General features: G+C 67.5%; 2 protein-coding genes across 4 annotated transcripts; one reads left to right on the top strand and one right to left on the bottom strand.

The window, feature by feature from the left end:
- Nucleotides 1-1,907: 1,907 nt before the first annotated feature.
- On the top strand, nt 1,908-11,112 carry FSCN2 (fascin actin-bundling protein 2, retinal). Its single transcript, XM_003357929.5, has 5 exons — nt 1,908-6,326; nt 9,608-9,764; nt 10,164-10,285; nt 10,612-10,779; nt 10,869-11,112. The coding sequence occupies exons 1-5, from the start codon at nt 5,501-5,503 to the stop codon at nt 11,072-11,074; spliced, it is 1,479 nt and encodes a 492-aa protein (XP_003357977.3). The 5' UTR covers nt 1,908-5,500; the 3' UTR covers nt 11,075-11,112.
- A 3,151-nt stretch (nt 11,113-14,263) lies between these two features.
- FAAP100 (FA core complex associated protein 100) lies at nt 14,264-23,025 on the bottom strand. Of its 3 annotated transcripts, XM_084983303.1 has the most exons (11): nt 22,776-23,025; nt 22,475-22,593; nt 22,130-22,354; nt 20,921-21,873; nt 19,472-19,628; nt 18,238-19,010; nt 18,008-18,144; nt 16,804-16,920; nt 15,577-15,663; nt 15,092-15,229; nt 14,264-14,864 (listed from the first exon to the last, which is right to left on the bottom strand). In XM_084983303.1, the coding sequence occupies exons 4-10, from the start codon at nt 21,690-21,692 to the stop codon at nt 15,098-15,100; spliced, it is 2,175 nt and encodes a 724-aa protein (XP_084839429.1). In that variant the 5' UTR covers nt 21,693-21,873; nt 22,130-22,354; nt 22,475-22,593; nt 22,776-23,025; the 3' UTR covers nt 14,264-14,864; nt 15,092-15,097. The 3 variants fall into 3 exon arrangements, with proteins under 3 accessions (XP_084839429.1, XP_084839428.1, XP_020922134.2); XM_084983302.1 differs by lacking the exon at nt 22,130-22,354 and having other exon boundaries at nt 20,921-21,921; XM_021066475.2 differs by lacking the exon at nt 22,130-22,354.
- Between the last annotated feature and the right edge of the window lie 513 nt (nt 23,026-23,538).

The following is a 23,538-nucleotide window of genomic DNA, read 5'->3' as shown; positions in this document are numbered from 1 at the left end:
CTAATCCAGGATCTGGTATTGCATTCAGTTGTCCTCACCTATAACTTATTTAATCCCCAGGGTCTCTGTCTTGTTCCCTCTACTGGGTTTTGTTTTTTTTTTTTTCTGTCTTTTTGGAACACCAGATCCTTAACTCACTGAGCAAGGCCAGGGATCGAACCCGCAACCTCATGGTTCCTAGTCAGGTTCATTTCCGCTGTGCCACCACAGGAACTCCGGTTTTGTTTTGTTTTCATGGCCGCGCCCGAGGGAGTGGACGTTCCCGGGGTTGAACGCGAGCCGCACCTGAGACCTGTGCCGCAGCTGTGGCAAAGCAGGATCCTTTCACTCAACGCGCTGGGCCTGGGATCCAGCCCTTGCCTCTCCGGTGGCCCTAGCCACTGCCGTTGGATGTTTCATCCCCCGTGCCACAGTGGGGACGCCGAGAAGATTTTTACCAGAAGCAGAGCAGCCCTGATGCCTCGAGCTGAGCGGCACGGCCCTGGCCCCACGGGAGCCGTTTGCCAAAGGAGGGGACCGTGTGCACAGCCTGTCTGACCCTAGGACGAGGCCGTGGTCCATTTCTGTTTGGGCCCAGGAGGCGGAGATGGAGCGTGTTCCTCTTTGGGCCCCCGGCAAGGTTTCTGGCACGAGTGGGTCCTGAGTCACTGCCTCTGATTGCCTCTTTCACGATGGGCAGAGCCTGGGCAGAGAGATTCGGCCGCGTGCGTGGGGGTCCACGTGTGTGTGTGTGTGTGCGTTTTCGTGTGAAGGAGGACACGGCCGGGCTGGGTGGAGGCTGCCCCGGTCACCTGCGGGGCTGTGGGCTCCCCCAGGATTTGCGCACACAGCGCCGTCTGAGACGCGCAGGAGTCCTCTCGCCGCTGCCCTGCCGAGGGGACCTGTCACCCTAAACCACCTGCAGGCCTGCAGTAAACCAACCGCGGCCCCCGCCGCCTGTGTAAGTGGAACTGCGGGGCAGCAGAGCGCTCTGCCATGAAAAAATCATGAGAACACCAAGCTGTGGGCCGGCCTCAGGGATAACGCAGGAGGCTGGACCCTGGGCGCCTGCCAAGCTGGACCCCGGGAGCAGGCGATGGGCCCAGGAGTGAGGAAATCAGGGCCTCACGCTGAGCCCAGCAGCCCCTGGCCCGGCAGGGGGGCCCTCATCTTGTGGGGCCACAGAGCCCGGGGGGCAGGGGGCCTGCCAGGGTGGCCCAGCCCCAGGAGGGGCAGGGCATCTGGGTGTGGAGTGGGGAATGCCAGCCAGAGCAGCAGCCAGCAGGGCCTGGGGCTGAGGCGCAGGCTCTGGAAGGTGGGGCGGGGCGCGCTGGGGATCTGCTGTGAGGAGTGACCCCCAGAGGCTCGCTGCCCTGCGGGAAGGGGCTGCCTGGCATTGCTTAGCGCTGGACCCCGAGACCTGAGTCTGGGAAAGGTGCGACCCGTGGAGGTCCGTCAGCCGGGGTGGGGAGGGGCGCTGCCAGCCCCCATCCTGGGCCATTTCCCAGTTTCCAGGGCTCCAGGCCAGCTGAGGCGGGGAGGGCCCTTCCCCAGCCTGCACACACTCGGCGCCTGTGCCAGCTCATACCACCAGCATCAGCGTTGCCCGGGCACCAAGCCTGGTGCACGCGCCAGTCACCATGGCAGCAGGCGGCATGCTGGCAGGAGCCCAGGCTGGGCTCTAGCATCTAGGGCCAGCTGTCTAGACGTGCATGGGTGGGGGTCTTTTCCTGGTAGCCCCAGAGAGGCCTGACTGGGTGGAGGGGGAGGACCTGCCCATCGCCCAGCACCCCAAGAAAAGAAGAATTTCCTGAGAGCTCCAGGACGATGCCAGGGGCCTGGGGGTCTTTAAGGCTCTCTCTGGTCCTGGCCCCAGCTGGATGCGAAGAGGGGCAGGAGGCCGAGGATCGGCCCCAGCCTGGTGTGCTGGGGGGGGCTTCTGACAGCTGAGGCAACCCCCGCCTTCTGGGCCCAGCTGTGGCTAGAAGGGTCCAGTGGGCTGTGTTCACCTGCAGATGGCCGCTCCCTGAAGTAGAGGCTAAGGTGCAGCTCCCCTCAAGCAAACATAGTTAGGTCAGTGCGACGTCTGTGCCCAGGTGCGGTCCAGGAAGCTGATGCCGGCCCAGGGCAGGGGGCACGTGCTTGGCACACGCCCCGCCCTGGGGAGAGGACTACATAAGGTTCAGAAGCGAGCCGGGGGTAGACGAGTGGGACTCCCAGAGTGGCCGAGACTTCGGATGTCCCAGAGGGCAGGCTGGACGGGGAACGGTGGGCGCCTGTGGGGCTGTCGTGTGGACACGTCCTGGCAGGAGGCACGGCCACAGGGCTGCCTGGGGTCCTGTGACCCGGGTGCTCCCCACGGCCCAAGGGTGCTGCCAGCCCAGCCAGGCTCTCGGGCAAGTGTCGGTACACCTGGGGTGTGATACGCCTCGGAAGCAGCCCTTGGGTGTGCACAGCCTGACCGTCCTGCCACGAGGGGCGAGGGGCTCCGAGGCGCGCATCCAGAGCTGCGGCTCCAGGCTGGGGTGGCCCAGCAGGCGGCTGGGGCTCGCTCGCCCCGGTCCATCCTGTGCACTTGCGCCCACACACGGGGGCCCCCACCGCAAACACTCACAGGCTTTCTTTTTTTCTTTCTAGGGCCGCACGTGCAGCATATGGAGGTTCCCAGGTTAGGGGTCGAATCCGAGCTGTAGCCGCCAGCCTACAGCACAGCCACAGCACTGCGGGATCCCAACCGCATCTGTGGCCTGCACCGCAGCTCACAGCAATGCCGATCCTCAACCCACTGAGCGAGGCCAAGGATCGAACCCACATCTTCACAGACACAGGTTCTTAACCCACTGAGCCACAGGGGGAACACCCACAACGTTACTAAGTACCAGCTGGGTGCCGGAACCTTGCTGGGGATCCAGAAAGGACCCAGGACCCTACCAGGCGCCGGGCCTTGGATCCCAGGCGGTGTGCTGGGGGTGGGGCATCCACGTGAGCAACTCCTCTCAAGCGGGCCTATGCTGGAAGGCTTGCCTGTCCCCCAGGCGCCTGAAGAGCCACCCTGTGGCTCCCACCCCCAGGTGGTGCCAGGCAGCCCCACCCCACCGCCACCTGGGGCCGCAGGGCCCTGGAACTGAGAGGCCACAGGCACTTCTGGCTCTGCTGCTGAGAGGCTGCCTGGAGCCAGGCCCACTTAGCGCCTGGCAGCACGTGATGCCCGTGAGCGCCCTGCCAGCAGCACTCAGCCCTAATGAGGCCGTCATGCTGATTGGGGGTGTGCTGGCTCCTTTGCAGCCAGGCTGGGAGTGGGGTGCAGAGGAGTGACCAGTGCCCGTACCTGGGGTGGCCGTGGGCGCCGCTTCCCCTCGGGGCCCCCGTGCACATGGAAGTTGTGGTGTGGATCAGAGCCCGGTTTCTGCCCCAAATCGGGGCATTCCCCGGCATCAAGGCCTGGGCCCTCGGTCCCCCGGGAACGTGGCGGGTTCTGCGTGGGTTTCATCTCTGGGGAGAGGGTGCAACCCCAGACCGTATCTCCCTACCGTGGGGCACCTGGCACACAGCCTTACTGGGCACACAGTGATGCCCCACAAATGTGTGGGTCTCAGAGGGGGACATCACCAGTCCACAGGCAGCGCCGAGACCGGCTCGCTCGCTGGCCCGCGGCGGGCACTGCTGTCATGGGCATTTGTGTGCAGGCTCGTCTCCCTGAAGTCCAGGGAACCCCACAAGCGAGGTGTTGGGTCCCCTCTGTGGCGTCTGCCCGTGCCTGGTGAGGTCCCTACCTAGGACCTGGAAAATGGAGGACAGACTCCTGACCCTGTGCCCACTCCCTGACCGTGGCCTATGTGCCCATGTGCCCACCTGGCCCCTAGGGCCCATGCAGGCCCAGCCCTAGGCCCTTCATTCTGTCGGACTTCCACCTGCCCCCAGAGGATGGGGGGGTGATGCCTGAAGCACCCAGGGCCCGTAAGCACGGGTGAGGCTGGAGACCGTGGCTGGGAGTGCCCTGTGGCTCCCTGTCCTGGTCCCCAGGGAGGCCCGAGGGTCACACACTGTGATGGGAAGAGGACACCGTAGCTGGCCCGGGCCCAGGATGGGCAGCTCTGGTTTCACTACTTGGCTCTTGGCTGCTGAGGCAGGTGCAAGAGAGCCGGCCCACGGCAGGCAGGGCCAAGTGAGTGGGCCCACGGCAGCCCCCAAAGACACCCCCTCGGGCTAGCGTAGGCAGGGGTGCAAGGGGGTGGCCCCGGCGGCTGGGGTCAGAGGTCGTCGGCTCTGGCTTCTCCCAGCCTGCTGGCCTCATCCTTCTGCTGGGAAGGCTTTGCCCTCTGTGGCCCTGGGACCCAACCTGTGAAGACCCCAGAGTCAAGGCGGTTGCTGTGTTGCCATGAACGGCAGTTCAGGGGTTCCTAAGGCCACCCACCAGGGCCGGCGTCACCAGAGCTCACCCATAGAAGTCAGTGGCAACCTCGTGAACCTTGTGAGTTGCTCAGGGTACAGAGTTCAGCTCCCAGCCTGGCCCTCTGACCCTGGGTCCCATGGGCTGTCACCTCCTTGAGCTGCCAAGGCTGTGTGTGCTCTGTGCGGGTCCTCCTGTGTCACCGTCCCACTGTGCAGCCCACTAGGCGGGCATCACGGTCTCCATCACACAGCTGCCACCTCAGCCCAAACTTGGGGCCTCTCCCCGGGCCCAGCACAGCCAGGTGGGCTGGCCAGTGTGAATTCGACCAAGCAGCTGCCTCCCCACACCCGCCTTGTATCTGGGTGCCAGGATGGGGGTGCCCGGCCCGCTCACTGGCACCGACAGCCCGGCCTGCCACTTTCCCAGGCGTAAGCCACCCTTGGGCAGCACCGGCCCCGGGGCTGCTGGAGGCATGGTGCAGGATGCCGCCCCGGTGGGGGCCTTGCTGTGCTCCTGGCAGCAGGAATCAGAGAAGCAGTAACTGGATCTGGCGGCTGAGGGTGGAGGGCTGCGATCGGGTTGCGGCCACATGCGAGTTTTCCACCAGGCGGCTTTCTCTACCTCGGGAAAGGGCCGGGCTGGACCGCCAAGTCCAAGCAGCGGGTCCGGGGGCCCCGAGGTGGGGGGCGAGGTGGAGAGAGGCCGGGCGGTGCGGGGACCCGGCACCAGCCCGGGGCCGGGAGCTGCCAGCAAAGACAAGGCAGCGGTCCGCCCTGCGGTGGGTGGCGCTCTCCCAGCCCCCAGGCCCCGGGCTCCGGCCCCTGGCCAGTCCGGCACTGGCTGGAGTCCAAGCTGGGGTAACGAAAGGCAGCCGCTCTTCCTAAGCCGGCCGGGCTCTGATCCGCCCTCCCGCCCGCCCTCTGCCACCCGCTGGCCATGTAAGAGCTGCCCGGGCCGGTGACCGCTGGTCAGAGGCAGTGTCCGAGCGGGCAGCCGGTCCATGACACCGGCCGGGCCGGGGGACCACGGGCCAACCCAGCCGACCCGGGCCTCTGGGGGCCCTCGGGGGCCGTGAGCGCCCAGAGAGAGCTTGCCGGCCCTTCTCGGGGACGTCAGCTGGTCCCCAAGATGCCCACCAACGGCCTGCACCAGGTGCTGAAGATCCAGTTTGGCCTCGTCAATGACACTGACCGCTACCTGACGGCTGAGAGCTTTGGCTTCACGGTCAACGCCTCGGCGCTCAGCCTCAAGAGGAAGCAGATGTGGGTGCTGGAGCCGGACCCGGGGCTTGGCACGGCCGTGCTGTTGCGCAGCAGCCACCTGGGCCGTTACCTGTCGGCCGAGGAGGACGGGCGTGTGGCCTGCGAGGCGGAGCAGCCGGGCCGCGACTGTCGCTTCCTGGTCCTGCCGCAGCCCGATGGGCGCTGGGTGCTGCAGTCCGAGCCGCACGGCCGCTTCTTCGGGGGCACCGAGGACCAGCTGTCCTGCTTCGCCACGGCCATCACCCCGGCCGAGCTGTGGACGGTGCACCTGGCCATCCACCCGCAGGCCCACCTGCGGAGCGTGAGCCGGCGGCGCTACGCGCACCTGTGCCCGCAGGAGGACGAGATCGCCGCGGACAGCAACACGCCGTGGGGCGTGGACGCGCTCTTCACGCTCATCTTCCAGAACCGGCGCTACTGCCTCAAGTCCTGCGACAGCCGCTACCTGCGCAGCGACGGCCGCCTCGTCTGGGAGCCCGAGGCCCGCGCCTGCTACACGCTGGAGTTCAAGGCAGGCAAGCTGGCCTTCAAGGACTGCGATGGCCGCTACCTGGCGCCCGTGGGGCCGGCGGGCACGCTCAGGGCCGGCCGAAACACGCGGCCCGGCAAGGACGAGCTCTTCGACCTGGAGGAGAGTCACCCGCAGGTGGTGCTGCTGGCCGCCAACCACCGCTACGTGTCCGTGCGGCAAGGTAACGAGGGTGCCCGGCGGGCCAGCCTCTGGGTGGGGGCTTCGCGCAGGGAGTGGCACCGTGGCTGGTGGCGGGGAACAGGGTGTGCCAGCACCCACTGAGGGTGGCTGGGCCGTGGGCCACGCGCCGGGTCTCCCCCGAAGGCTGCTGGCTTTGGGGTCTCGGGGGAGGGGGGAGGCCTGGTTCTCGGGATGGCGGGAGGAGGTCTCGGCAGAGCCCTGGGCCTGCCGGACAGCTGCTGAATGCAGGGCGGGCCGCATCCCGCCTGGAGCAAACCCAGGCCCAGGGCTAAGAGGGGGGGGGGGGGGCTGGAGGAGGCTCAGGCCCCGCCCCCCGTCTTTTCTGCCTCTGCACTTCTAAACTTTAACCAAAGCTGGGGAGGCGACCAAGGGCAGGGCAAGGAGCCAGGGGCGTGGAGTGTGGCACAGCAACTGCCCCCACCCCTCCACGTGCCTGACTGCGGGGGGAGGTCTTCCTCTGGCCCCAGTCCCTCCAGTTCAGGGGGATGCAAGGGGCCCCTCCATGCCTGGACTCCTTGGCGGGGAGACACTCTCCGCCCAGCAGATGTGGCAGGGCTCCCCCAAACCCTGGACCACCGGTCACCTCCCTGATGTGACTGGTGGGCCGGTCTGCCTGTGGGGTGAGCACACTCAGTTCCTGCTTCCCCTCAAGGAAGCTGAGGTCCCAGAGCGGCCCCAAGCTGCTCGGGCTCCTGGCTCTGTGCATCCAGGAGTGGCCGGGCCACCCTGGCCCGGCTCACTGCCACCACCTGGTCCGGACAGCAGAGGCCCAGCCCTGAGCACCTCAAGTCTGGGCCTCAAGGCAGTGCAGACCCGGGAGCAGCGTTCCACGCCCTCCCCCGAGCACTTGCGGCATGTGGTGGGGTCCTGGGCTGTGGCAGAGGACAGATAGCCCTGGGCCTCCCCGTCGCAGGTCCCCCTGTCTAGCCACACCGCTTTCTGGCCTAGCCCAAGGCCCCCATGCTTGGTGTGTCGGTAACAGGTGGGCAGCAGCGTGACAAGCTTTCTCTGTGAGTCACAGAAGATGCTGGATACAAAGTATGTTCGGCTTGTGAGCGAGACTTGTGTGGTGGCAGCGGGGGTGGTGGTGACGCTGGAGGGGGGGCGGTGGGGGCGGGGGTGAGGGAGAGTAGCTGTATCGACCCTGGCTCATTCTCTGGACTACCCACCATCTGACCCCATCCCTGATGGGGGGACCCTCCACGAAGGACCAGAGCCGCCCCCTGCCCCATAGAGGCCAGAGAGCCCCATGTCTGCCTCCCTGCTTTGCTTGTGATAAGCCCGGGGCATTTGGCCTGGCCCAGAGATGTTGGCATGTGGACTTAGTTACCCGTGATTCGAGGAAGCGGAACGTGGCATCTCCATGCTGGGGGATGGCAGGGGGCGGGGAACAAGGAGGTGGCGCCGCCAGCTTCTGAGGCACCTGGAGTGGTGGCTTTTGCAGAGTGGAGCAGTGGTGCCACCATCCCAGTCATTTTGCTGGCCAGGCAGCTCCCAAACCCCTCTCCTTCCCCTTGGGCATCTGAGCATCTCAGTATCTCCTTCCACCTGCTGCCTCCAGCAGCCAGACCCTGCTTGTTTCTGCCGCGCCCGCTGCCGGCCTTTGCTGGCGCTGTGTGGGGGCCTGGTGGCCCAGCAGGCTGTGTTCCTTGCTGCGTGTACCAGAAAAATGGTCGCAAATTGGCTTAAGCCGTAAGGACACTGATTATTTCGCATGAGAGGAAGTCTGGAGGCATGGGGTGGTAGGGTCCCCGTCGGGCACCATGGCCAGCTCAGGGACATCGCCAAAGTCCTCTGCTTTTCCTCTTTGGGGAACTGCTCTCCTGGGACAGCGGTGAGCTCAGGCTGGTGCCCTCATGGTCAAAAGACGGCTGCCGCTGCTCCAGGCCTCACATCCAGACAGGCAAAGTCCAAAGGAAAGAGGAACAGTGGCTCTTCTTGTGCCTTGTAGGAGTGAGGAAAGTTCTCCTGTGAGGCTCTCAGCCACCCCTTGTTGCTCACACACCCATCACTGGATCTGTCCCTCCTGGGACAGCTGGGGCTGCACCCCTTGCTGGCATTAAGCAGTGAGCCTCTCCCACCCCAAGGTCTGGGCCCCTGGGCAGCCATCCTGTCTGGCGGGGGTGTGAGGGGGCTGTGCCCGGGGCACCACCAGGGCCAGCCTGGGAGATGGAGGCGGAGGAGTGTGGCCGCAGCCTAGGGCCCCTGGCCTCCTCCCCTAGAACCGGCAGGGGGGGTCCCCTCACCTCCTCAGCTCTGCCTCAGTAAGGCCGACCCTGGCCAAGGCCAAGGCAGTCACAGGCCTTGGGTCCGCCCCTCCCTGAGGACCAGAGCCAGGAGGGCGAGGGCGGTTGTCCGTTTTGTTACCACTGATCTTGGGCTCAGGGCAGCAGCACTGCTGATGGGTTGGTGGGCTTGGTGGTGAAAATGCTGGGCCTCGTGGTTCAGCTCTGAGCAGGGTCATGTGCGGGAGGGGACACAGACCCCAGCCTGGGGGCTTTGGAGGGTACAGCCTCTGGTCTGGGTGGCCCTGACCCTCAGGCCCTGGTGGGGCTCTGCCCCACCCCCTCCTCCTCCCCCAGGGGAGCCCCTGGAGCCCAGCCTCAGGGGAGCCCTGTCATCTGCCCCACGCTTGGAGTGGCCAGTTGCGGTGGAACAGGGATGTGGTTTACGGGGAGGTACTGGGGGCTCCACTGCCTGCTGCCGTCCACCTGGCCATAGATCCCCCTTCGTCTCTGCCCAGGAAGCCCAGGCAGAGCCCCAGGGAGCCTTGCCCTCCCTCAGGGCTCCTGGGAGGCCACACAACGTGAGTGGAGGGCTCGGGAGGTGATGGGGGGGGCGGCCCCTGCTCCCAGGCCCCCGCTGTGTCCTGAGCCGCGTCTGGAGGAGGGCAGGGACCCCTGCGTCCACCCAGGGGCTTAGAGAGAGATAAAAATAGATGCTGGTGAGTCCTTGTCGCCAGGGCAGGACAAGCAGCTTACCCCCGATTAGCAGAGCAAGGATTTGCAGGCACGGAAGGGCCTGGCTCCGGGGCGGTGCTGGGAGCTGGGCAAGCGCCTTAGGGAGCAGGGGCAGGGGCCCACACGGCCCTGGGGCAGAACCCCCGGAGACATGCCTTCCACGGCTTCCCACACCCAGGGGCTTCTAAGTGAGGCCCCGCTGCCTGCGGGGTTGCCCCAAGAGCAGGCCTCCCTCCCTGTCCCTCTGCTCCCCGCCCCGCCCAGGGTGAGGTGTGAGGGCCTTGCCGTCTCCTCCCGCCAGGGGTCAATGTCTCAGCCAACCAAGACGAAGAGCTGGATCATGAGACCTTCCTGATGCAAATCGACAAAGAGACAAAGAAGTGCACCTTCTATTCCAGCACCGGGGGCTACTGGACCCTGGTCACCCACGGGGGCATCCAGGCCACAGCCACGCAAGTGTGAGTCCCGCCCCCCGGCACCACACCTCCCCACTGTCACCTCCTCCTCCGTCACCAGCATCCCCCCCCCCAGCACCACCTCCAACACCACCTCCTCCTCCGTCACCTCCGTCACCACCGCCAGCACCACCTCTGCCAGGGTCAGCACCACCTCCTCTGCCACCACCAGCACCAGCACCACCTCCATGACCACCCCCTCTGCATTCCCAGCTCCTCCTCAACACAGGGACCCCTGTGCCAGCCCCACCAGGGCAGAACGCCCCTCGGGAGAGAGGCAGCTCCTGATGGCGGTGCCTGGCCCTTCTCTGAGGGGGGTACTGGACTCGAGGGGGATGGGGAGGCTGGACCCTGAGCCCCCACGCTCGGCTCCTCTGAGGGGTCCTGATCTGCTCGCTCTAGTTCTGCCAATGCCATGTTTGAGATGGAGTGGCGGGGCAGGCGCGTGGCTCTCAAGGCCAGTAACGGGCGCTACGTGTGCATGAAGAAGAACGGGCAGCTGGCAGCCATCAGCGATTTCGTGGGTGAGCACGACCCTCCGGCTCTGGGGGCCGGGGGCTGGGCCCTCTGCCTGGGAGCAGTGCCAGCTACAACCCTGTCTGCACTGAGCTGGCCCCTCCCCTCCCTGGGGGGCCTGCTGCCTTAGTCCTACTTGCTGCTCCAGGTCCCTGCGCTTGTCGTGGGGAGCAGACCGCAGCGCGCCCTCAACCCTGCTGCGCTTCTGGGGAAGCTGGCCAGTGGCTGCAGGACCCTGGCCAAGGTCACAAAGGCAGCTGGCAGTGGCAGGCGTCGGGGCCCGGAGCTCTTCTGAGGGAGCCCGCTTACGGGCCCTCGGCCCCCTCTCCCCCAGGCGAGGACGAGGAGTTCATCCTCAAGCTCATCAACCGGCCCCTCCTTGTGCTGCGCGGCCTGGACGGCTTCGTCGGCCACCGCCGCGGCTCCAACCAGCTGGACACCAACCGCTCGGTCTACGACGTCTTCCACCTGAGCTTCAGCGACGGCGCCTACCAGATCCGAGGTGGGCCGCGCGGGGGGCGGCGGCGGCGTGGCTGGGGCGGGGGCGAGGGGGCGCGAGCCGCCGGCCGACGCCCGCCCGGTGCCCCGCAGGCCGCGGCGGCGGGTTCTGGCACACCGGCAGCCACGGCAGCGTGTGCAGCGACGGCGAGCGCGCCGAGGACTTCCTGTTCGAGTTCCGCGAGCGCGGCCGCCTGGCCATCCGCGCCCCGAGCGGCAAGTACCTGCGCGGCGGCGCCTCGGGGCTGCTGCGCGCGGACGCGGACGCGCCGGCCGGGGTCGCGCTCTGGGAGTACTGAGCGCCGCCGCCCCCCGTCCCCCATTAAACCGTGTCTGCCACGCCGCGGCTCGTGGGTCGGTGGCGCCGCTGGGGGCGGGGAGGGGCGCGCGCGCGCGCGGGGGCCGCCTCGCCGCCCTCCGCGGCCCCTCTGCCCTGGGGCTGGCGCGGTGGCCGCTGGCCCTCCATCCCTCATGCCCGGGAGATCCCAGGTCGGGGCTTGTCCAGCGGGAGGGCCCGGCCGATGGGCCGTCGCGCGCCCACGCCCCCCATTCTGGAAGCCAGGCCTAGGCGTCCACTTGCCGCGCCCTCCCAGCTCCCCACGAAGCCCCAACCCGGCAGGACCGCGGTGCGGGTGGGGCAGCCGGGAGGGTCCCAGGCCCTGGCAGGTCGGGCGCTTGGAGGTCTCTGTCCCAGGGGCGGGGTCCTGGGGAAACCAGGGGCGCCTGATGGAGAGAGACTCCCACCCCTCCCACACAGAGCTGCTCCGCCCGCCGCTACCCAGCCCTGCCCAGCCTAGAAGAGGTGGATGGCAGGGACAAGGCCCATGGTCCCCAAGCCAGCTGGCAGCCCCAACTCCCCAGGTCCCGCCCAAGGAACCCCACCCAGGCCAGCGTTCTTGGATGGCTGGGTAACCCGGTTCACTGGAAGGGGGGGCACACCCCTGGGACTGGCCTGGCCCTTGAGCTCTGGGGCGATGGAGGGCAGGGGGACAGACTGAGCAAGAGTCTAGAGCTGGGAGTAGGGGGAGAGCTCGGACACAGATGGCCTCACCGAGTCCTCCTCCAGGTCCGCGGCCCCTCCCCGCCCCTCCCCGCCCCGGGCAGCCCTCCAGTGGGAGGAGCTCTGGGAGAGGAAGGGGTGCAGGGGCAGGTTCAGGTTTGGGGAGAGACTGGGAGGACAGGAAGGGACCACGAGGCACCCTGGGGGTGGGGAAGACCAACTAGGACCCCTCCATGGGCCCCCTTGTCGGACCCTCCACCTGGCTCTCCTCCCCTCACCTTAGGGACCAAGAGGGTGACCAATCCCAGCCGCCTCTAACCAACCCTCCAAGTATCAGATGTAGGAGCCCTGGGCAGAGAGGAGAGTCGCTGTCCTGAGCTGCTGTCTCCACTGCCCCCTGGTGGCATCTGAGATGGGAGGGCTGGGGCCCACCTACTAGGCACTTCCTTGTCTCCAGAGGGCGCTGTGGAGGCATCTTCTGTCTGCTGACCTCAGCCATACAGTGCTCTTAGCCTCAGACACTAGCTGCTGGACACCCCCCCCCCCCCGCCGGGCCCAGGGCAGTGGCTGGAGAAGGGAGGCAGGAGAGAGTGTTTGGGGGGTGTCCAGGAGGGGGTGGCTGGGGTGGCAGAAGGATGCCCTGGCACTCTGGGCTGGGGAGCAGAGCAGGGCACGGCGCCCAGTGCAGACTCCTCTGGGACCTGCCTGGGGCCTTGCTCGCACACAGCAGGATCAGCACAGGGCCCACTGGTGGCCAGCACGATGCCCTGGCCCTGCTCTGGGGGCCTGAGAGGTGGCACCCAAGCAGGTGAGGGCTCCGGGCTCACATCTGTAATCTGGGTGGCTACTGGAGCAGCTGGCTGTGGACTGCCACCATCCCTCGTCCCTGGCTGTGGCCCGGGGCCCCCACTGCACACCTGTGTCTGTCAGGTGCTTGGGACCCGAGTCCTGAGTGTTCATCCAGCCGATCAACACCGAAGCAAGCCACAGCTTGCTCTGTCACCTCCTGGCTGGGTTTTGTTTGTTTTTGTTTTCTAGGGCTGCACCCACAGCATATGGAGGTTCCCAGGCTAGGGGTCGAATTGGAGCTGCAGTTGCCAGCCTACACCACAGCCACGGCAACGCTAGATCCGAGCTGCGTTTGCGACCTACACCACAGCTAACGGCAGAGCCAGATCCTTAACCCACTGAGTGAAGCCAGGGATCGAACCCACGTCCTCATAGATCCTAGTTGGGCTTGCTGCCGCTGAGCCACGACGGGAACTCCTGCCTGTTTCCCATTTGTCCCTCCTTCCTGCCTCTCTTGCTCGTTTTCCCGGTTGCCTGCAGCTCTCCATCTCTGGAGACTGCGACGTGCATCTGACGTGGGAGGGTGGGCCTTGGTACTGGCCTGGTGCCTGCGCTGCCAGGGCCCCTGGCGGCAAGAGGAGCCTCTCCCCATTGGTGCCCCTTCCACTTGTCCGGAAGCCAGACTTGACAAGCAGACTGGCACCCACATCCAGAAGGCTGTCCTGGAGACCCACCCAGTAGAAGGGTCAGGCTCTGGGGCTATCGCTGCCCGCGTCGGGAGCTGCCCCATAGGGACCAGGGGTGGCCGAGTGACCCCCAGGTGCCTGGGGGAGATGGTTCTACATGGGTGCCTGCCATCTGCACAGCTGAGGCTCTCACAGTGGGACAGCAGGGCTGCTCTGGGCCAAGATGCTGGGAGGGGTGTGACTGAGGGCAGATGGCAGCCCTTCCAGTGTCTCCCCCTACTTCTGTGACTGGCACCCAGCTGGGGTCTGGGCAGGTGATTGAAAGACTAGATCTGTCAGCTCTGGGCTCCGGGCAGCCTGTGCTGCTGATGGGAGGAGGCTGGGGCAGGGCCTGGGACTTGTCACCCTTTTCTGTGGCAGGCAAAGCAGGCCCCGTGCATGCTGTCCCCTACCCTGGGGTCCCTGGGGGCTGACCCAGCCACCCCACCCCACCCTCCCCCATGGCACTCAGGGAGGTGACAGGAAGGGGACCCCCAGAAACACCTGGGGACAGGGCTAAGGGAGGACAGGCCCTTCTGTGGCCGAGCCACACTGCCCCCCAGGCAGCGTAAGGACCACCTGAGCCCACCGAGGCTGGCGGTGGATGGCTTGCTCGTCCCCTGGAGAAGACAGGGCAGCACAGGGTGGGCCGGCCCCTCTTCCTGCCCTGAAGAGCCTTCCAGTGCTGGGTCCATGTGGTGACCTCCCCTTTCCCTCCAGGCGGGGACCAGGCGTTGGCCTCGGGCCTCCTGGGGAGGAGCCTCGTGACCTGTGGGTGCCACAGGGACCACCTCACCCCAGCGCTGCGGCTTCCTCCAGACCGTGGGGCACAGAGAAGCCAGTCGGGCTCATCTGGGCAGTGCAGGCCACCAGACCTGGCAGGGGCCCCGAGCTGGGGGTGCATCCAGGAACCCAGGTCCAAGCCGCCCCCAGACCAAGCATGGAAGAGTAAAAACCAGCCAAGGCCGAGGCAGTGCAACAGAAAGGGGCGTTCTTTGAGGCGAGAGGTCTCGCCGGGCTGCAGCACAGCAGGAGGGCACCATGGGAAGTCGGGGAGAGCCACCCTCCCCAAAGCACCGGAGCCGCGCCAGGGCTGCTGCCTGCCCCGAGCGACCCTTGGGAATGATGCACAGTGCTGGCCTTGGCCAGAGGCGCCTAGTTGTTGAGTATCTTGGCCACAAGGCACCTGTAGGAGTCCCCACTCCTCTTTGTGCTTTGGTCACAGGGGCGCCCTCTCACCTGGTGACCCCAGCGGCTGCAGAGAAGCAGGGTTGAGGCACCCAGGGTGGGCAGCCAGGCAGCTGTGGACAGTGCTGGATGAGAGGTCTGGGGGTGAGCAGGCGGTGCGGCCGAGAGGGGAAGCGTTGGGCTCGGGAACGTGGCCCACCAAAGCCCACCCGCTCGAGTCTCCACCCAGAAGCCCCGTCTCCATGGCCTCTGCAGGCCGCTAGGGCAACGGCGCTCCTGCGCTGGGGTCTGGAGCCCACAGCCTGGGCCTGGCTTCCAAGTGGGCGGGATGCTGCTGGTCCAGCCCCACTGTTCTGGGCGCAGAGGCTGAGCATGGAGGCCGGGCAGCTGCCGGGAGAAGGAAGGAGTGAGCGGGAGGGCCGGTGAGCCTGCCCAGGCCCCCCTTTTCTGAGCCCACCCCACCCTGGCCTGGGGGCCTGGCTGCATTCACCCCAGCACTCCCCTGGCTGTCACCGGGCCCAGGACTGAGAAGCAGCTAGGTTTTCTCCATAAAACTTTGAAGGCCCTGAGTCGTCAGAGGGGCTGGAAGGGGGCCCGACCCAGCCGGGGCCCACCTGGAGTCACAGCAACAGGAGGCTGGGGCTGCGCAGCTGCTTGTACACCTGCAGGAGCCTCTGGGCGGTGGCGCAGGAGCCTGCTTCGTCCTCTGTGCACAGCCGGTCGCGCAAGGTCTGCACCTCCCGCAGCAGCGTCTACCGGTGGGGGTGACAGCCGCTAGGCCCCCACCTTCCCACCGGGCACGGCAGCGGGTCCCTCTGGGGGATGCCCGCCATGTGCACAGGCCGACCCTACTCAGGACGTGGTTGTGTCCTTGGTGTGTGGGACACGCCTCCCAGCCCCGATGAGCCCTTGAGACATGAGGCATGGCTGGGCTGAGAGGAGACCACGTCCCTAGGGGACAACAGTGTCCCCTTGCAGCAGGAGCCTAGCCCCGCGTCCCTACCAAGATGGGCACTCACCAAGGGCCTGTGTGTGAACCCAGAAGCCCCTCCCCAGGCTGCTGGAAGGCTCAGGGGACCGGCCCCTCAAAGGGCCTCACCTCGTGGTTGGCCTGGATCTGGTGGAGATACTGCAGGCGGAGGTCAGGAGGGCTGGAGCCCCGGGCGGCCTGCTGCACGACCAGCCTCTAGGGGGACACAAGAGAGCCCGTCACCCTGAGGGGCAGCTGGAGCTGCACGTCGAAAGGGTCCCCACATTTCGAGCGGCCAGGCGAAGGCCGGCTGTGATGAGCACACTTCTGTCACGGGGGCGCCGTGGTGCAGCACGGAGGACAGAGGCCTGCGGCCCCCAAGCAGCCCCTCCTCAAGGAGCCTGCAGCCCCCACGAGGGGCTGAATCACAGCCCCCAAGCACACCTGGGGAAGCCCCAGCACCCAGAGGTGATTGGAGGGAGGCTCTTCACAGGCCATCGGGGTAACGCGAGGTCACGTGGGTGGCCCCTGGCTGCTGAGGTCAGGACTCAGACAGGCAGAGGGACAGGCACACGCCCAGGAGAGGCCTCGGAAGCAACCAGCCCGCTGACACTTGGATCCCGCCTCCCGGCTGAGTGCAGTGTCCCCTGGGGCTCTGTCGCGGCAGCCCGGGGACGCCACCCCTGTCTGCGCGGCACGCTGCTCCGCCTGCTCGCTGACGGCCCACATCTCGGCTGCTGCGCTCGGTGTGTCTGGAGCCCTGAGTGTCTCGGGCCCGGCGGGAGGGACGACAGGGTGGAGAAATGCAGGGGCAGGCGCTCTGCTGAGGGGACGGGGAACCAGGTTCCCGAGCTCAGGCGTGAAGCCGCGGACGTGCCACGGTGGCTCAGCACGGTGGTCACAGCAGTGGCCGGGCCCAGGCTTGCCTGGATGGACTAGTGGGTCTAGAACAGCAGCCTCGATCCTTGCTGGAGCTCAAGTGCAGCTTCTCTGGCTCCCGGAGGCTGGGGGCCGGTGCAGAGACCACGCGTAGGGGAAGGCATGGGAACGGGTTGATGCTGTGGCCGCAGACCCCTCTGCGCAGCCAAGGCCGCAGGCTCGACCGGGAGGAGAAGGTGGGGGCTGACCTGGGCCCGGCTCAGACCTCCGCCCAGAACACAGAGGCCTCGTGGACGTCTCCCTCCGACCCACGGGCCACATGTACTCACAGGCCGCCGGGAACCAAGCCGGGCCCATCCCCACGCACCTCCCAACCACGCACTGCTCAGCTGCCACCCTGGGCACGTAGCCACAGGCCACCATGGTCCCCACCACCCCACGGAGACTTCCCGCGCAAGCCAAAGACAGCTGCCAGACCTGCAGACGCCCGACAACGGCGTGGTGTGCCCTGCACATGTTGGCCAGAGAGGAGCTCTCCAGCTGGATCTCCACGGCCTGGAGGGGCCCCGCTGGGCACAGGTCGGTCACGGACACCTGCAAGACACACGGAGCCTCGCTGGCTGCCCACAGCCCTGCCCTTTCACGCCTGAGGGTCTGCAGCCGGCAGGAGCCCCCACAGCTTGGGGGCTCGGGGTCTGGGTCCCCGTACCCAATGCCAGTTACCACCTGAAGAACCGGCCCGCCAAGCAAAAGCCGGCCTGCTTGTTTGGAAACGTCTGCGGAAGAGCCCCGGCCCCGCAGCATCCGACTGGGGACGCACTCCAGAGGGAGGCGACAGCTGTGGCTGCACCGCCACGGACAGCCCATGCCTGGACCCGCCCACGGCCCACACTGCTCATGCCGGGCCCACCAGCAGGTCAGGGTCTCAAGTGTGAAAACGGGGAAGGGGCTGGGCGACTGAGGTCAGCTCAGCACCTTCAGGCCAAAGATAAAACCCGAGGAGATGGGGAGAGGCGGGACAGGGGGCAAGGCCCTGGGCCCCGAGGGGCCGCGGGAGGAGGCCGTCCACAGAAGCCCTTCCCGCTGGGACCCTGGGGCACCCCGCACACCCGCAGGCCCCAGAGCCTTGAGCCTGCCCAGTCTTGGCCTGACCGGAAAGGGCCGTCCAGTGGGCGGCCTCCACCGACCACCCTTGGCGAGTCCCCCCTCCCCCGGGCTGCTCCCCCAGCGCCTCCAATGCTGCAGCACGGGGGTCTGTCGGACCCTGAACGGGGGTCTCAGAAAGGAAGGTGTGCGCGAGGGGCAGGGCCGGAGGGCTGAGCCCATCCTAGCGCCCCCGGGCAGGTGGCCTCTGGGACGGGGCCTGGCGCCCTGCTGGTCTAGGGAGGGGCAGCTGGGGGGGGGGGGGGGCTGGAGTCACTCATGCTGCCTCCGGTGCGAGGGACCGAGCCACACACACAGCCGGGGCCTCGTGTCGAGCGTGCTGGACGTCCTGACGCAGAGCCGGTGAGAAGCTGACCCTGCCTGCAGCCCCACGAGGCCCGCCCACCAGCCTGCCTCTCGGAGGCTTCCGGAGGATGGGCCCTGGACTCCGCTTCTCCCCAGGGGCGCGAGGCCCTGGCTCAGAGCTGCTGCTGTTGAGGCCGACGCCCCCCGGCAGCAGGGCTGCTCCCCCGCTTGCCTCGCGGATGATGAGGCGGATGTCGGCGCCATCGGGGGCCACCCCCTGGACAGAGGACAGCGCCTGTGCCCTCACGACGTCGGCGGCGGTGTTCTCGGCGAGGAGCCACTGCAGGGTGGCTGAGCACAGGGGCCCTCCTGGGGGAGAGAGGCGCGGCCGTGAGGTTGGGCAGATCCCAGGAGAGAGGGAGGGGCCCCAAGGCCAGAGCGAAGCCAGTCAGTGTCACCAACCTGCGTGGCTGTCCCCGAAGGCGGCCCTGAGCAGCTCTGCTGACACCCTGATGGTGGCCACCGATGGGGGCAGGTACTTGGCCCGCAGGGACTCGGGTCCCGCCAGCTGGCCGCCAGGCCCGCGGCAAGTTTGCAGGAAGGTGTGGACGGGGTCCCCGGCAGGGCCGAGCTGGCCCGGGGCCCGCACGGGGGGCGCAGCCAGGCCGGGGAAGCGCAGGCCCTGTAGCATGTCCACCGTGTGCTCACTCAGGGGCAGGCACACGCCCTCCTGCTCGGGCAGGACGCCAGGGGGGCACTCCTCGGAAGAGGGCTCCTCGAAAGGGTCCCTGGGGGCCAGGGCCCCCCCCAAGACCTCCCGGAGGCTGTAGAAGAGCGCGCAGGACACGGTCACTGGCAGGTCGAGCGACCCGTCCTCGCCGGGGCCCAGGGGCAGCGTCACCTCCCGCCGGCCGCCAGGGCCCAGCTGGTCCAGGGGGATGGTGTAGGTGACGGCTGAGCCGGCCGAGTCCAGGTCTAAGGCCCGGGCGCTGCTGAGCACCTGGACGCACAGGGCCCAGCCCCGGTCCAGGCTGAAGCTGCTGCTGTTCTCCAGCAGGCAGGTGGCCGTCAGCACGTCCTGCAGCTGCAGGCGGCTCCAGGCGGGGGTGACGGAGCAGGAGATGGGCCGGGGGCCCTCCCGGCTGGACAGCAGGGCGCAGCTCACGTTCATGGCTTCGTTGAGGCACGCCAGGGCCTCATTCCGCTGGTCAACCGCCTTCTTCAGAGAGGACACTCTGGAGGCAGAGCGGCAGCTGAGGGCGGGCCTGGGCCTCGCTCGTCCTCGGTCCCGCCCGCTGCCCTTCACTCCAGCAGCAGGAGAACAGGACAGAGGCGAAGCTGGGCAGCCTGCACTCGGTGGCCTGGCCTCTCCCGCCGGGCTCACGGAGCCTGCACCCGTCAGGGCCACCAGGCCAGGTGGTGCCCACGGTGGGGTGGCCGCCTGCGCCACAACGTGTCTCGAGGCGGCCTATCTGTGACACCACCGTGACGCCCTAGAGGACGGCAGGCGCCCTGGAAATGCCCTAAACCACAGGGGCCTGGTGCCCACAGCTTGCTTTTAGTGCTGTCTTCGGCCAGGCAATGGGACGTCCGGGGCTGTCATGGGGCTCAGAGCCAAAGACACAGGGCTGGCTCAGAGTGGCGCCACCACCCCAGACGCCGCACCAGCCTCTGTCCGAGCTGCGGCCCTGCTCACCTCTCAGAGACGGTGCCAATTCCAGACAGCAGCTCCTTGATTTTTCGGCCGGCGTTCGCCACGGTCACTCGGGTGGGGCAGGGCGCCTCAGAGTGTGGGTCCAGGAGGCAGGTCATCAGCCGGCCTCTGGCAGACAGGGCCAGGAGCTCGGTGCTACCTGAGGGTGGACACATGTGGGGCCTGGTCGACAGGCGGGGAGGGGCACTGAGCAGGGCCCTGGCAGGACAGGTGCCCAGGTCGGGAGGCCGTCCCGAGAGCCGGGGGTGCATGCTGGGCCGGGCACACGCTGTCAAGGGCCCACCCCCGGAGAGAGTATCAGCACAACAGAGGCAATACCTGGTACCCGGACAGGACTAAAGGGGCCAGACCAGGGCCAGGAGCGTTGCTGCAGCCCCTCCAACAGGCCCCCCGAGAGCAAAGCTGCTCTGAGGTTTTCCAAGGGAAGCAGGTGCCACACAGGCCCTGGGCCTCCTCCACTGGCCTGTCTTTTTTTTTTTTTCACCTTTTCTAGGGCCGCTTCCGTGGCATATGGAGATTCCCAGACTAGGGGTCTAATCGGAGCCGTAGCCGCCGGCCTACAGCCAGAGCCACAGCAACACGGGATCCAAGCTGCACCTGTGACCTACACCACAGCTCACGGCAACACCGGATCCTTAACCCACTGAGCAAGGCCAGGGATCGAACCCACAACCTCATGGTTCCGAGTCGGATTCGTTAACCACTGAGCCACGACGGGAACTCCTCCACTGGCCTCTCTGGAAGCCCGCTGCCTCCCCGGCACCATTCAGCCTCCTTTCTTGCTCCTGGGCCACCAGGGAGCTCCCCTGGGAGAGAGGCTCCGTCTCCTGAGGTCCAGGCCTGAGCCCACCCAGAGGTGCAGCACCCTTACTCCCTGTGGGGGAGACAACAGTCTTTTCCCTCGAAAGGCACTTCTTATGGGTCAAGTGGGGGCCACGGCAGGCTTTGTGGTGCACGTGGGAGCTGTCTTAAGAGGCACACGCCCTGGGAGAAAGGGGATCTCTCCTGCCCCCCAACACTGGGCACCATGGCCGAGGCCTGGCCGAGCTCTGCCTGGGTGAACACACCTCACAGCCCTCCAGGCGGGGCGGGCTTGTCGGAGGCCACAAGGGAGCTGGAGCAGGCATTTTCCAGTTTTCCAAAGAGGCGTAAGGGAAAGACCTGAACCGACCTGCACTCCCCCCCCCGGACAACCTGTCCCCGAAAAACGCTCTTGTTCCGAGTCGCCCAGGTGCAGAGCCCACCCAGGCAGAGTGGCAGAGGCCCCGCCCTAACACGCAGGACCTGGGGACAAGAAGTGTCGACCCTGAGGCTGCGCCAGGTGAGGGTGGGCCTGCCCCGGCAGGGGTACGGAGAAGAGGCGTGAGGCGGGGAGAGGAGGAGAGGCCGCCGCCCTGGACTTCGCCGCTCGGTTTTCGTCGCAGTTCCTACCTTCAGGTGCTCTCGATGACACCGAGAGGGTGACGACGCTGCAGACGCTCAGGCTGGCCGGACACAACAGAGCGGGCAGGCCTCCTGGGGCCCCGGTGGGCTGCATGGGGTCCCAAGGGGAGCCTCCCTGAGCCAGGTGCGCCACACAGAGGTCCGAGGGGGTGCTGTGGTACAGGCGGCCGCCCTCGCCACAGGCCGCACAGAGCAGGGGCCCCGGGAGGCAGTACTCCCGCAGCTCTGGCACCAGGTGCCCCACCTCGTCCCAGCTGGCCTTGATGGCCAGGGTCCGGCCGTGGTGCCCGAGTGCCACCAGGCAGTCAGAGTGGGCGTCCCCCGTAGCCTCGGCCAGTGGCTCTGTCCTCACGGCCCCGATGAAGATGACGGGCTCCTCCAGGTGATGGAGGATCTTGACAAGCGCCTTCGGGTCACCAGGGGCTGACCTGGAGGTGACCAGGGTCTTCAGGACCACACAGCAGAGCTGGCCATCAGGGAGGCCACAGAGGATCACCGGCGACTCCAGGAGGGAGGCGTCGGCTCCAAAGAGTAAGCCAAAGAGGGCCTCCTCCAGCGTGACACCCCCGGAGCCCTGCAGGTGGCCGTGAGGGACCCCGGGGCCTGGCGGTGATGCACAGCACAGCACCGGGAGGAAGCAGGGGGCTGCGGGCTCCCCCAGGCTCCCAGATGGGGGGGTGCAGGTGGACAACTCCACCTCACCAATCTGGCCTCCGGGCCGGGGGTCCTGCCCCGGACAGGGACGCTCAAACAGCTGCATCTTCCACTGGGCGGGGCCCTGCGCCAGGGCGACGAGCACGTTGTCCAGCACGGTGAAGGCACACAGCGTGGCATCAGGGAGGACACAGGCGCCTGGGTCCACAGGGATCACAGGGGCAGGGGGCTCGCCGGCCTCACCGTCCTGGTCGTCCCTGTCATTCCTGCCATCCTGGCTCACAGACCTTCGAGAACACAGGGAACTGCTGGTCACAAGCTCCCTGCGTGGCAACCTGCCCAGGACACGACAGGTCTGGGGTCTGCACAGGGAGGGATCCCACCTGCTCCATGGACTGCCCAGCTCCCAGACAGTCACCTGGGGGCACATGCCCAACAGGTTGTACCAAGGCTTCCAGAAACGGGGTTTGGACAGGAAATTCTCCTCGCAACAGAACTGTCGGCCCCCCACGCCCCACCCCGGGCCTCCGCTGTGACTCACACCTGCTACCTTTCTATTTGCTAAACCAGTCGTGAGCAGGGGCCGGCATCTAGGCTCTGCACTGCTACCTGGGGTGGGGGCCTGGCTCCTCTGGCCACTGACTCCAGGTACACAGAGACCCGCCTCAAAGGTGTGACATGGCAGCCCCGCCAAGGCCAAAGGGGCAGCACCCTGCTCCGGGGGGCAGACTCGGCTGCCTGAACCCCCTGTCCCACCAGAGGCAGTGTCTGAGGACGGCAGGGAAACACCGGTCAGGGAGAGCGCGAAGCCCACCTGAGACCATATCGACCTCGACCGCGGCGAGGCCAGTGAGGGCCCGCCCAGAGCAGCGGCGCCTGCAACCTCACCTGCTGGCCTGGTCCAAAGACAAGCAGTAGATGCCGCTCCGGGCGCACAGAACGTAGAGCGCCCTGCCAAGGGCCAGGAGCTCCAGGTGCCACACCCGGCCGGGAAACTTGTACACAGCCTGGGCGCCCGGGGAGAAGGCAGCGTCGGGCGGGGCGCCGAGGCAGCGGACGAACTGCTCCACGGCGCCGGCCCCCCCGTGCCGAGCCCCGCCGCGGGGACCCCGCCCCCTCCCTTCCGCGGCCCGGGACCCGCCCCGCCCCGCCCCGCCCCGCCCTCCTCCCGGCCCCGCCCGGCCCTCACGGTCAGCAGCCGCCCGTCGCGGTCGTAGACGTAGACCAGTTCGCTCCCGGTGGACAGGAAGATCTCCGCCCCGTGGCACAGCACGCGGGGCTTGCCCGCAGCCAGGCCCCCTAGCGGGCAGCAGAAGCCCGCCAGGTATTCGACCCGCGGCGCGAGGCCGGCCATGGCGGGAGTCGCCGGGAGGCCCGGCCGCAGAGGGAGCTCGGCCTCGCGGCGCCCGTGCCGGAGGCGGGGCGCTTTACGGCCGCTCCGGTCTCAGCGCGGCCTCCGCCGTAAAGCGGCGCGGCGGGGGCGGGGGCGGGGGCGGGGGGCGCGGCGGGGGCGGGGCCGGGGGCGGGGCCGGGCGGAGAGCTGGGCCCTCGGCCGGAGTCCCGCGCAGCGGGCTGAGGGCCAGACCGCTGGCGTAAAGCTCGTGGACTCAGGGCGGTTTGGCGAAGGTCCAGAGCGTTTAAAGCCAAACGCGGGAAGCCCAAGGCCCTGACCCTGTCGCTCGTCCGTTCTCCCCCGGGCCTCCCCTGGAAACCCACGACGTCGCGCTTCCCCCGTGCTTCCGAGGGCCGCGCCGGCTCCCCCACGGCGGGGGCCATCAGAACGCGTCTCCTCCGAGCGGGCAGTCCGCTCCTAAAGCCACTTTCTAGGGTTTCGACGGGCGGTTGGATCTGTGAAGCCCAGCAGGGGGTCGGACAGCTTCACGTCTTGCCACGCCCGCGGCGCTGGGGCTCCGGCTCTGAGCGGCTGAGCCACCTTACTCCTGCCACATCCC

This window comes from Sus scrofa, chromosome 12 (assembly GCF_054392235.1).
Source record: "Sus scrofa isolate SSC_HxYL_T2T_F1_AM1 chromosome 12, Sscrofa_HxYL_maternal_Yorkshire_Landrace_v2.0, whole genome shotgun sequence".
In the NCBI taxonomy this organism is placed as follows: Eukaryota; Metazoa; Chordata; class Mammalia; order Artiodactyla; family Suidae; genus Sus; species Sus scrofa.
Note: the sequence above shows the minus strand (reverse complement) of the source record. Positions and strands in the feature narration are given on the sequence as shown.

Coding starts and splice junctions, on each gene's coding strand:
- FSCN2 (XM_003357929.5), top strand. CDS start 5,501: ATGCCCACCAACGGCCTGCACCAGGTGCTGAAGATCCAGTTTGGCCTC. Junction 10,286..10,611: donor AGCCATCAGCGATTTCGTGG/GTGAGCACGACC, acceptor CCTCTCCCCCAG/GCGAGGACGAGGAGTTCATC. Junction 10,780..10,868: donor CGGCGCCTACCAGATCCGAG/GTGGGCCGCGCG, acceptor GGTGCCCCGCAG/GCCGCGGCGGCGGGTTCTGG.
- FAAP100 (XM_084983302.1), bottom strand. CDS start 22,940: ATGGCCGGCCTCGCGCCGCGGGTCGAATACCTGGCGGGCTTCTGCTGC. Junction 19,629..20,920: donor GTCATCGAGAGCACCTGAAG/GTAGGAACTGCG, acceptor GTCCACCCTCAG/GTAGCACCGAGCTCCTGGCC. Junction 16,921..18,007: donor TCCGCCTCATCATCCGCGAG/GCAAGCGGGGGA, acceptor TGTGTCTTGCAG/GTGTCCGTGACCGACCTGTG.